The 12,075-nt window shown below is 37.1% G+C and overlaps 1 protein-coding gene across 1 annotated transcript in view; it reads right to left on the bottom strand.

The window, feature by feature from the left end:
- Positions 1-12,075, bottom strand: part of ipo11 (importin 11) — a 46,193-nt gene that overhangs the window by 22,336 nt on the left and 11,782 nt on the right. The window contains exons 11-16 of the mRNA XM_077601230.1: positions 11,190-11,342; positions 10,736-10,779; positions 10,168-10,258; positions 8,508-8,555; positions 5,685-5,790; positions 2,423-2,549 (exon numbers count right to left, since the gene is read on the bottom strand). Of these exons, the coding sequence (XP_077457356.1) occupies positions 2,423-2,549; positions 5,685-5,790; positions 8,508-8,555; positions 10,168-10,258; positions 10,736-10,779; positions 11,190-11,342 (569 nt within the window). The remainder of the gene's footprint in view (positions 1-2,422; positions 2,550-5,684; positions 5,791-8,507; positions 8,556-10,167; positions 10,259-10,735; positions 10,780-11,189; positions 11,343-12,075) is intronic.

Raw genomic sequence — 12,075 nt, 5'->3', positions numbered from 1 at the left:
AAAATAATTTTAATGAGTTTCATAGAAGCATGATGAATCTTAAAAGCCATATATTTAGTATGTATTGAAATACATAATGTCAACTGTAATTGGTGCACAACTGCCCATAAGGACTGCCATATTGGACCATCAATGATATGTGTCGGGCCTTAATAATCAAAAATTGGATGTGTGAGAGAAACCAGGAATTTAGTAGTTTCTGAAATATCCAAACCAGTATGGCAGCAACAACCATGCTACTTTTAAAGATATTCAAATCAACTTTCTTCCTCATTCTGATGCTGTTTGAACTTCAGCAGATCGTCTTGTCCATGTATTGGCTTGATGCCGTGTGTTTGTCTGATTGGAAACTGTGTGTGAATGCAAAATTGGAGAGGAGTAAAAATATGTAAAATGGCAGGTGAGTGTATGCAATATTGTAGTTTAAAGCCTTGCGGAAAAAAAACCTAAGGTTTTTCACTTCTAATATTAATTTGATAAAAATTAAAAAAGCATTTCCCTTAAACTACTGTATTAAATGACTTGTTCCATAAACTGCTGTGGAACAACTCTTCAGAACTGCATCACATGAGAGTTCCTTATTAAATGCATTCATATTCAAACATTTTCAAAGTCCCCCGCAGATAGGACAAAGTAACTAAATGGATCCTACTATATTGTCAAGGCTTTACAGTTTCAAAGCCTGCTTTGTAACAATTTCAAAGTAAATCAGTGCCTCCTGCTTAGAATGCAGAGCTTGGAAATAAAAATAACACCGAGATCCTCCTTAGAGTTTGCATATTATAAATGCATAACCTGAGTGTAGAAACAGTGGCAGAACACCATTCTCATTAGAGAAAAGGGGCAGTTGTGTTGCAGAACAGTTGAAATCTGGTCTTCACTAAAGACTAATTTAAATTCAGGAAAAATAAACTTCAAGGTGCAATGAGTTAAGCTCTACAATAAGAAAGATAAAAAAATATGGTGTTGGGTATTGGATTGGATTGGATAACTTTATTCATCCCGTATTCGGGAAATTTCATTGTGACAGTAGCAAGAGGGTGAGAATGCAGATACAGGAAAAGGCATAGTTAAGTTGGACAAAAACTGGAACCACACACAGGAAGTCTTCCACAAGATGGGGAGCTTCCTTACCTCTTCCATATTATGCATTCCACAAATTTATCAATGTGTCATTATTTTTAATATAGTTTGTCTATTTTATTTAAGAGCAAACATTTATTGCAGTGGTTCATTTTTGAGTTTTGGTAATAATTTCTGATTGCCCCACTAAAATTTGTTATCGTGAGAGGTCTAGGCATATCTAGCATGAGTACACATTATATTTTCAGAATCTGCATGTGTGTAATCTGTGTTTTTATTCAGATTACAAATGGAAAAGTCATCAAATTTGCCAAGAGGTTTTAAAAGAAAGGACTCACAAAATTATAATCACCAGTAAATATGAATATTCATTTTCTGAGCCGCAGTATTCCTTTTTTAATCTAAGTGACTGGTTTCAGTGGAATGGCTCACACATTTTGGCTCAGTAAATTGGCCTTAGAAGTCCTCTGTCAAATCAATATTAATAGGCACATGAAATCTATAAAAGTTGTGTTCTTATTTTTGCTTATTAGTATGACTTTTATATATATATATATTTTTTTTTTCAACAAGATGTTATGATTACATCATAACAACAAACTTTGAGAGCTAATTGAAAAAGACACTCTTACGCAAGATGCAGCTCAATAGTGCAGAGGAGATGATTATCTCTGTCACATAATGCAGAAGATTTAATCAAGTGCACAACTAGTGGGGCAATACATTTATGTGGATGGACTACTTGTTCTGAAAAAAAATGTCTAAACCAGGAATTATTATAAAAAATTCCAGGGGAAAAAAAATCTTAACCAATGATGCCCTTTTAAAAGTTTTTGATCCTACTTCAATTCAATTCTGTACTGCAATTAGCATGTGCGTGTATTTTTATTGAGATATCTGTAGTTTAATACTATTGGTTAAGAAATAAAACACCCGTGGAGTAAAGTGGACTTTCAGATGATCTCCTCAGGGATTGCCATGGCAAAAATCCTGCCTTAATCGCATGCAGTAAATAGGGAAAACGCTATTTAATTTGATTTACAATCCAAACTGTATCTCTTGATGTTAGGGTGGATTATTAACCCCCTAGGACCTGGCGTCCACATGTGTGGACATCATATTTTTGGTTGTCACAAGATTATAATGTTAAATTTTGGACTACAGGGTCCTGGCGTCCACTTATGATGTGGACATAATTGTTTTCACAAACTACATCATTTAAAAAGATAATTCCTTATTTTTACACTACTCAGGTTCCAATCAGCCTAAATATCAAAGAGAAAATAAAAATGCATGCCTTGCAAGAGTCTGGGTATTAAGAGGTTAATGAATGACTTACCACCAAATCGGGGTCCTGCATGAGGCTGAGGATGACCTCATACAGCAAAGGGCGAAGGTCAGATTTAAATTTGACAGATATCCACTGGCCTATTAGCCAAATGACTCTCCGGCGAATCAGCTTGTATCTGTAGACAAAAATGGAATTGTGGAATAATTAATTACATTTGACCTTTTCTTGAACTGAAACAGCCCTCGTGAGAGTAAAGATTGTTTTAGCAATGGACTGATATTTCATTGGTACTACTGCTGCTTGATGACAACTTTTTGCTAGAGCACCTCGAAACCTTTTTATTCATAGTAATGTAACCTCCAAATATTATAATGTCGTGTGTAGTCAGTTCTTGGACCTCTATTATTTAGTATTAATGTATATGAGCTTCCTTTCTCTTGGCAGCCTTATTCTCAATTATAACAGTAGCTTTCACGTTTATACTAACTAACAATACCCAACTATATATTGCAATGAAAACCACATAATCCGCTCCAATTCGCATTCTGGAGGTGTGTGTCATCAAGATTAAACAATGAAAGTCTTGCGAATAGTTTATCTCTGAATCCTCAAAAAAGTGACTTGTTTATTGGCCCACTAAAACATAAGGTCATATGTAAGTATATCATTTTAAATTTCAATAACAATACCATTACTCAAAATGACAGACCAAGAAAATCTGTGTTATTTTCGAAGCTGCTCTTTCTTTTCAGTTGCAGACTAAAGTGCCTTTTTCCATCCAGGCAACATTGCAAAGACACATCTTGTGAATTAGTGGAGCAGAGACCATTCCCACATCACTTTCCGCCTTGACTATTGTGATGTATTGCTCTCTGGCTTTTTCTTGTCTCGTATAAAAGGCCTGAAAATGGTAGAAAATGCTGCGCAAGGATTCTCACCAGGAAAATAATTATTTAATTATAAAATATCAGATGGCTTGGCACTTCACTAACTTCTCAAAATGTGCGTGTTTTGGTGACAGTAAAAATGTTTAAATCTTGCCTTAAAACGTTACAATCTGGCTTTTAGTCCAAATTATATGTTCACTACTGCATTTATTTAACCAAACATAAACATCAACAGAGGCTTTCTGGACAGCAATTCATTAACTTTTTCTCAGTCTTTACATATTCCCAGCACTGGAAAATGTATTTTATTAACATGGCATTTGAGGACATTTAACGTCAGACCTTGTACAGTGGTTGAATGCTAGCAATGGCAGTCATTCAATCACTATGTCTATAATAAAACCAACCTAATCAAAATGTTTTTTTCAACAAAAACCTAGGTGCAGATTTTAAAGAGCTGCAATCAGTGACAGGAAAGATGATTAGGAAAAAAAGACCAAGGACATTGACCATCCTGTAAGAGGTTCCAATTTCATGTGGTGCAGCTGTACTCTCTCATCACTGCATTTGGCTACATCATAGTCCCACTCCTGGTCTAAACAGACATCTGTTTGGGGCATGGTGGCTCAAAGGTCGAGCCAGACCCATAGCAGATGGAGTTTTTCTGCAGTATTCTGAAAGTTTGTTCGAGAGGCAAAATGTATTCTAACTGTGTCAAAACTTTCAACAGCAGCCCACTCAGGGTGCCCCCGCTTGGTTAGTTTCATAGTTGGCTGGGATAGGCTCGAGTAACCCCCGCAATGCTTGTGAGAATAAGCGGTACAATTAATGAATGAATTAATGAACAATTTGGTTACATTATGAAACTCACTTTTACTTAAACATAAAAATAACCTGCTAAATATGACCGTTCACTGTACCTTTCATACAACTTTTTATTAAACCTTTTTAGGTATTACGAATGTATGCACACGAGCTCACAATTCACCATGCACGAGGCAAAAAGACCAAAAATGTTAATGTCTAAATTATGAAAGTGACCATGAAATATTTAAGTGATCAATAAAAAGCGACATTAACAAATAGAAAACCCTTGTAGTCAGCACCCACATTGGCAAACTAAAGTAAAATGAATGGATGCACCTGGGCAGCAGTGTCATTGTGACATCAGAGCGTCTGCTCACTGACGTGCGCAGAGCCGCCTGAGTGGCTCATACTTGGAGTGCTGTCGACTTGGTACTTTGATTATCCTGGCATTTGTGCCTGTAGGGCGCTTCTTTGTTCTTGATATCACTCACACCAGCCGCTCTCCAACTTTCTCATCTTGTTTTGCTTTTGTTTTTTTTTAAATGCACTCATCTCCCAGCTCACTGCCTGAGCCTGCAGCTGATATGAAAGTATGATGAGCCTGCATCTCTGCGTCTACTGCTCTGTCACTAGTCTGGGAGAAAATGAGTGGGGATAGATTTTTTTTTGCCTGCCAGACAACGGTTGGCTATAAATGAGGCATTTGGCATATACTTATTGTGCTGATGATTTGAATCAACAGCCCACTGTGGTGGCCTCTGCAGTGTTTTATGCAGTGCTTTGTTGGGGATCCGGGAGCACGGAGAGGGACAGGAACAGGCTGAATAAGCTGGTCAGGAGGGCCAGCTCTGTTCTGGGCTGTCCTTTGGACTCTGTGGAGGAAGTGGGAGAGCGGAGGATGCTGACCAGGATGATGTCCATCATGGACAGCACCTCCCACCCCCTGCATGAGTCTGTGGAGTCCCTCCGAAGCTCCTTTAGCAATAGACTGCGGCACCCTCATTGCAGGAAGGAGCGCTTCCGCAGATCCTTCCTCCCATCAGCTGTCAGGCTCTTTAACAAAAAATGGCTTTGTGTTAAGACCTACCGTATGCATGCATGTACATTTATGTGTATGTATGTATGTATATATGTCCTAAGCAACACGCTTATTTGATTATATATTTATTCATGTATTTATTTCTTGACCTACTTATTACCTATCTATTACCTATCTATTTATGTCTAAAATGCCTTTCCTATTCCTGCATCCTCACCCTCTTGCCACTGGAACAACGAAATTTCCCGAATACGGGATGAATAAAGTTATCCAATCCAATCCAATAGTCAAAATTTGGTTCGTCCCACTTTTTTGCTCGGAATTTTTTGTTAAAAGGACTGTTCAGTCAAAGTTAAAAGTAATAAATTGTTTGATTGAGCAAAAGTAAAGAATGTTGTTAATTACAATGAGCACTGTGGGCATGTCTAATGACTGCTCAAACCAGAGCCCTTCCCTGATTGTCTTTGTCCTTTTTAATCCGGATGACATGGCGTCTCCATTTTCGTTAAACCAATGTGATTCGTCTAAGTTCATAGAACAGTTTTTCACTAAGTTTAAATAATAAATAAGTTGTCACCTGTGGTGGGTGACTTGAAGCTCCCCGAGAAGCTGATTCTTAAACCACTGGTCAAAGTCAACGTTGTCAAACAGTTCAAAGGCAGCCAGTCCTACAGCGTTGTACACTGTAGATAATCAAAGAAAAAGAAAAGAAAAGCTGTAAATATAAAGTAAATAAATTCCCTTTCATTGTAGATTGCCGGCATGTGCTCTTACAATGGATCTAACCGAGAACCATGTTAAAGGATACTATACTGGTACCGAAGTCAAACCATCATTGGCATTTCAATGTGCTCATGTAATTTAATATTTGAACATCATTTCATGAAAAGGGAAAGCCAACACATAGTATAAATGACCTTTGTGTATCAAGTATTTATCTTAAGATTGTAAATCGTGGATTTCTTACAATGCTGATGATGTAGAAAATAATGTTTAAACACAATTTTGTCACTTTTTGTGACATACTTATACCTACAACCATAGTGTTAAAATTAATAGACCAGAATACAAAGCACATTGGACAATGATTATTACTTGCGTCATGAGGAAAGGCTGGCAATCTGAGATGTTCACATTTGGTAAGATAAAATAGGACTGACATTGATTAAATTTCTGCCTTCACTATGAGTGGCCACTTTTTGGAATTACTGGCTTTTATTTATGTTTCACTACGACTACACATCAGAAAAATAAGTCTGTGTTTTCACATTTTATTGAAAAAGATTCTTTCTGCTGGGATGTGCATGATGAAGGAGTTGTCTTCCCCTTTAACTAGAACAACACAATTTAAAATTCACTTGGAAAAGTGTACTTCAAAATTAGAGCATAAAACCTAATTATTTTTTATTTGTCCCATAACAATTATTTATTTATGAAACAGTGAAGAGTATCAGTAATTGCGTGGAACACAATTACACCATAATTGAACAGGAGTCCCCAACCACCCCATTAAATACAATAAAAAGTCAAGCGACAAACATTACTATATGTATGAAATAAACAGCTGACTTCATGAGAAAAAATATGCAAACCTATAGTAAAGCTCCTGCAGTGTTGAAACATCAATTAATTTGCTCTAATTTCACATTCAGCCCCTAATTAATTATTAAAGTATTTTGCTTTTCACGTAAAGGGTGTGAAATGTAGGCATTACAAGGGGGAAACATGAAAGTGTTGCACATCCAATTTATGACATGCGGACTACATTTCTGGTCTCACAGAGCATTTGCTTACCATAAATTTTAAAGGTCAGATGCCATATTGAATTTGTCAAGGCAGTCATCACAATGATGATGGTAGGTAGGGCCAACTTTAAAAGAAAAACAAACTATGTATTGCATCAAAATTTGAGCATTACTTGTTGGCATTGTATTTTCAAACTGGCTCTCGACGCACATTGGCGCCGTGTCTGCACAATCATTGTAGCAGCTGTCAAAATTGTCTTGGCTCGCCTTGAATGCAGAGCGGCCACAGAAATTCGTGGGCATTTAGGTCTCGACGCGCGTTGGCTTCAGAAGTCAGCAATATGTGAAAGAGACCTGAGGTGCTAAAAAAGACACCAACTGTGCTTCTAAACATTTCCAAACATTGTAATATAAGAAATATATTTCAGAAAGAATTTTCCATGGGGGCTATGTCAGACCAACTGAAAAAGTTGAAACAGCCACATCAAAACGTTAACATAAATACGAATTTCAGCTGTTTATCTGAATTGTTCTAGGGAACTGCTGCTCCATTAACTATGGAATATGAGTAACACGCCTCTCGCATAAAGAAAACTAGAGCAGGCTGCATCTTATGTACAGCCTTAATGAGGAAAGCACTAGAGCAAATGGATGGAATTAACAGTGAAATGGTTATGTATCTTTATTTGATCATGCTAGAGACACATGAGTTGCAATTACAAATAATTTTCAATTGCAGCTAGATGGTCAATGTCCTCATAGATGCACTGAAATCATGCAGCCAGTGAAACATTTATAATCTACTGCAAGGCATTTGCTATTCAAGGAACAAGTCACTAATCTAATGTCCCCCGAACTAGATGTTAGCATGTGCACACGCCTCTAAGGAGAAAAAGAAAGTGGGACACAACTTCCTTGTTTAACTTGAGTAACTCCACGCCTTTCGGCCACATTTGCTCTCATTCATCTTGAGTAACAGATGTGCAAGCACAAATAGAAAGACAAGACAGATGGGCTGAAGGTGCTAAAGCAAGAGCTTGGATTGTGATCAATTAAACACTGCAAGAGGTAAGGTATTCCAGACAGGTAAATGAAACTGTCAGGGAATTGGAGGCACTGCTAATTGCCCTTTTTTTCGTAAGTAAGTTCAGTTTAAGACAATACAGAGGCATCTAAATCTTTGGAAGAAGTCAATTTTTATGTGTCTTCCTGCTGTCAAGTTTATGAATGTCTCGTGAGTTTCAAAAAGGTGGAATATTTAACAATGACAATGCCTATTCAAGTCAACCTTTCCCCAACTTTTTCCATAATGTGGTTCTGTAGCAGCACCAATGTAAAATGAAACAATAACGTTTCTAGGCAAAACCCGTTTCAGATATGCCCTGAGGTCTACTGGTAATGTGCCTGTGTTTAAGCAGTTCACATTTAGGTTTGAATAAAATCTGCCCCTAAAGGTAGGGTGTATAGCAATGCACTGCCGTGGTAATATTAATACTTAGAAAGCAACGGAGGCTTAACTTTTGAAAGGCCAAAAAATATTTTGACACACACAAAACAAATTCCCAAAACATAAAAGAAAGAAACATGCCAGCAGCATAGAAGTAACATTAACAAACTAATTTAGAGAAGAGAAAAGAAAAAGAAGTTTAATTTACCTGCATCTTTCATTAACAACTGAACAGGATCTTCCACATTGGTTGGACCTGTAACGAAACATACCTTTCATTTCTAAGATGACTTAAGCCATTGGACCCCTGCTATCTGGGGTGTGTAGGAACGAACCTCGACTAAACACAAAAAAAGACGTGTATTTGACACTCCCCAAAAGTGATTGACTATATTTTTGTGTATTAAGAGGTTACATTTAATTGATTTATCACACACTTATAATACTCAAACATGATGAAAGATTTTCAAAGGCATAAAAAAATTCAAATATTGTTCTATCCTGAAAATAGAGTACACGGCTTACAATAGTATGACCGCGCAGATACACAATGCACAGTACCTGAATATAGCCAAACAATTCTGATAATGATAATAACACATTACAGTAATTGGGCAGTCCAAGGTATAAAAAAAACATCAGACTTCATAGCAAAGCATAGATGTTATCCAAGTGGTTTTGGCTCTTTAGCTTATCTGATAACATCATGCTTACATCATTTTGTACTTGTCTTTTTTTATCTTAGTCAAATGGCTAGGGACCCACGAAAAAAGCTTTAACACTAGTATTACAACCTTCATTTGTATCCGACAACATTTCAAACTTCAGTGAACATCATAGAAGCAATTTCTCTTTGACAATAATGTGTTGCTATTCCCAACATGGTGTTAAACTCAGACGTGATTGTAAATATTGGGCAAGTTTAAAGTTGACTGTCTGCATGAATTATTTTCCAATCATATCGATAAAAGGAAAATCTCACTCCATGAAATCTTATTCTCTGAAATTTGTTTTCTTTCTAAACCAATTGAAAAGTGCTAATGTTCAACAATAAGAAACAAATGACTATTTTAAAACAATTGGGAGAAAAATGGCTTCTGACATTACATTACAAAAATTTGCAATTTTTTGCCAGCAATCTTTGTTACGTCCCATAAGACACGTTGATACTTTCTGCCTCTATTATTCATTTTGGTGCACCAGGAGTTTCAAATCTCATCTCATCTCATTTTCTGAACTACTTTATCCTCACTAGGGTCACGGGGCTGCTGGAGCCCATCGCAGCTGACTTCGGGCCAGAGGCGGGGAACAACCTGAATTGGTAGCCTGCCAATCACAGGGCACAAGGAGACAAACAAGGGGCCATTTAGAGTGTCCAATCAGCCAACCATGAATGTCTTTGGAATGTGGGAGGAAACCGGAACACCCAGAGAAAACCCACGCAGGCCCAAGGAGAACATGCAAACTCCATACAGGTGGACCGACCTGAATTTGAACCCAGGTACCACACCACGAGGACGACGCGCTAACCACTCAGCTGCCGGGCTGCCGAGTTTCAAAACAATACCTGAATCTCTTCAACCATAGCATTTTAGAATTTGCTCTTGCTCTTGTTCCAATCAGTCACTTAAAAGTGAGAAAAGCAAAGCAGAACAGCCGGAAGCAAATTTTCTGTTAACTCTCGCTAACAAAGTCCTAATATAATGTCACCACTACTGTACAAAAAAATATCTATAATAAGACTGGAGGTGGCATGAGTGTTCTACATAAGTTATTGTCTGATTTGGAAAATAAATAAATATTGTAGTGGTAAAGAGGGTTGGCAGGTTTATAACAAGCAATTACTCTAGTAAATACTATTCACTGACCCTGGAGATTCTGAACCATATCCAGGAGCACCGGTGTCAAGGTCTGGCTGTGGGTGTGGAAGATATCCAAGAATAACACTTCTGTACAGGGCTAAAACAGAAAGAATTATTAATTAGGAGAATATCAAATTCATGGCTGCTAGGTAATATTTTTTATAGAATTTTACCAAACCCAAAAAAAGTCGTATTTTTGTTAACGACAAAGTAGTGAAAATGACGGTAGGTATAATATCAATTAAATACAATACATTAGTTAAAGAAAATTCATCCTAAACATCTATTTCTAAGTCTCCTCTGATAATGAAAGTGGAAAAAGTGGTAGGAGAAATGATAAAGAATTAAACACTGTACATGGCAGTGCCAAAAGGTTCTGAAAACAGTTTTAACAAGCAAATTAGATACTACAAAAACATGCACACTGAAGTTTTTGTTTTTTTTACTGTTACTGATATCACACTGTCAAACTTTTTGTAAAGATCTCGCTTTTTTTGTGGAAAGCAATTGTCATGGTTTGACATGACATGACTATCATTTGAACAGAAGGTAGCAGGATCCTCGTTTTACTCACCCGCAAACTGTATTTCCAAGAGTCACCACCTGTTTCTTCAACAGCTGCAAAGTAGAGGGTGAGAACAAATTAGATGCTCATTACATATAGAGCACTTATTTGGAACATTTCTCTACTTTGCTCAGACAATCCTTAATTTGACCTTAAATCCAAGTTAAAGTGGTCCGTGATCCTCTACAGCTTGCAAACTTGGACCTTTTTTACCCATTTTATCCCATCACAACCTCTATTTTTGACCATTTTTAATTGTATCTTTAAAAGATTAATCAAATGAATTAACTATACTACATCATTAACAATTATAGAGAAATTACTAAATTGACATTTGATGTTTGGTAAAACTATAAGTAAAACTGCTCATTAGTTGATGTCTGACAGAGTGAAAGACAGACAAGTAAAAATGTTGAATCTGTCAATAATTAAGATATTCTAAGAAATCAACTTTTAGACTTACCAAAACTCTCGGGATCCTCCTCCCACATGGCTAGCTCCTCCTCCGTAAGGAGAAAATAGTGGGAGACAAGACGGCGGCCAATCTCCGTCAGGGTGGGGTGTGTGAAAAAAGCAGTCTTTATCTTGTGAGCCTCGAGACTCTCTGGTTTACTATCTACAAAAACATGACATCAAAGCTTTACAACTCAAGTTTTAAATCGAGTAGACACATTGTTCCTGCCAACATAACAATTATATCTCTGGTTCAATCACGGTGGCTCCTGATCTTCCTGTCTAGAGTTTTCATGTTCTCGCTATGCCTGCGTAAGTTTTTTCTGGTTACTGTTTCAGGATGGGAGGTTGGTTGTCTTTAGATTTGAGTTTGAGTGTGGGTGGTTGTTTGTCTTGTTGTGCCGTCCGATTAGCTGCCAACCAACTCAGGGAGTCCCCCAACAACCCTTGTGAGGATATTCGGAATGGAAAAATGAATCAATAATTATTATTCATTTGAATTATTACAAAAAAAAATCATATTATCAATTAGTGTAAAAAAAGCTATTTCCAACATCATTATTCAAGATACTCACCACAAATAGTTCATTGGCAAACATGTTCTGTCATCCAATAGTGGATAAAGTTCATTCATTTTTACTTTCATTAGAACTACACAGCTTTGCGACCTATCGTAGTCTCAGATGCACAGGAGACCTGCTGTCTGTCTACATGACTGACAGGGTGAGAAAAATATAACTATTATAAAAATATAAGTCCCATTGATGGCAGTAGCTGAATAGGTCAGCCGTGTCTTGATTTGCCTTTAGCAGTTCAACCTTGCACCTTACAATATTGCCCTATCTGGAAGGTGGGAACAAGAACGCAAACAAAGTTTAGCTCAACTCAGTCTAACT

This window comes from Stigmatopora argus, chromosome 5, assembly GCF_051989625.1.
Source record: "Stigmatopora argus isolate UIUO_Sarg chromosome 5, RoL_Sarg_1.0, whole genome shotgun sequence".
Classification (NCBI taxonomy): Eukaryota; Metazoa; Chordata; class Actinopteri; order Syngnathiformes; family Syngnathidae; genus Stigmatopora; species Stigmatopora argus.
Note: the sequence above shows the minus strand (reverse complement) of the source record. Positions and strands in the feature narration are given on the sequence as shown.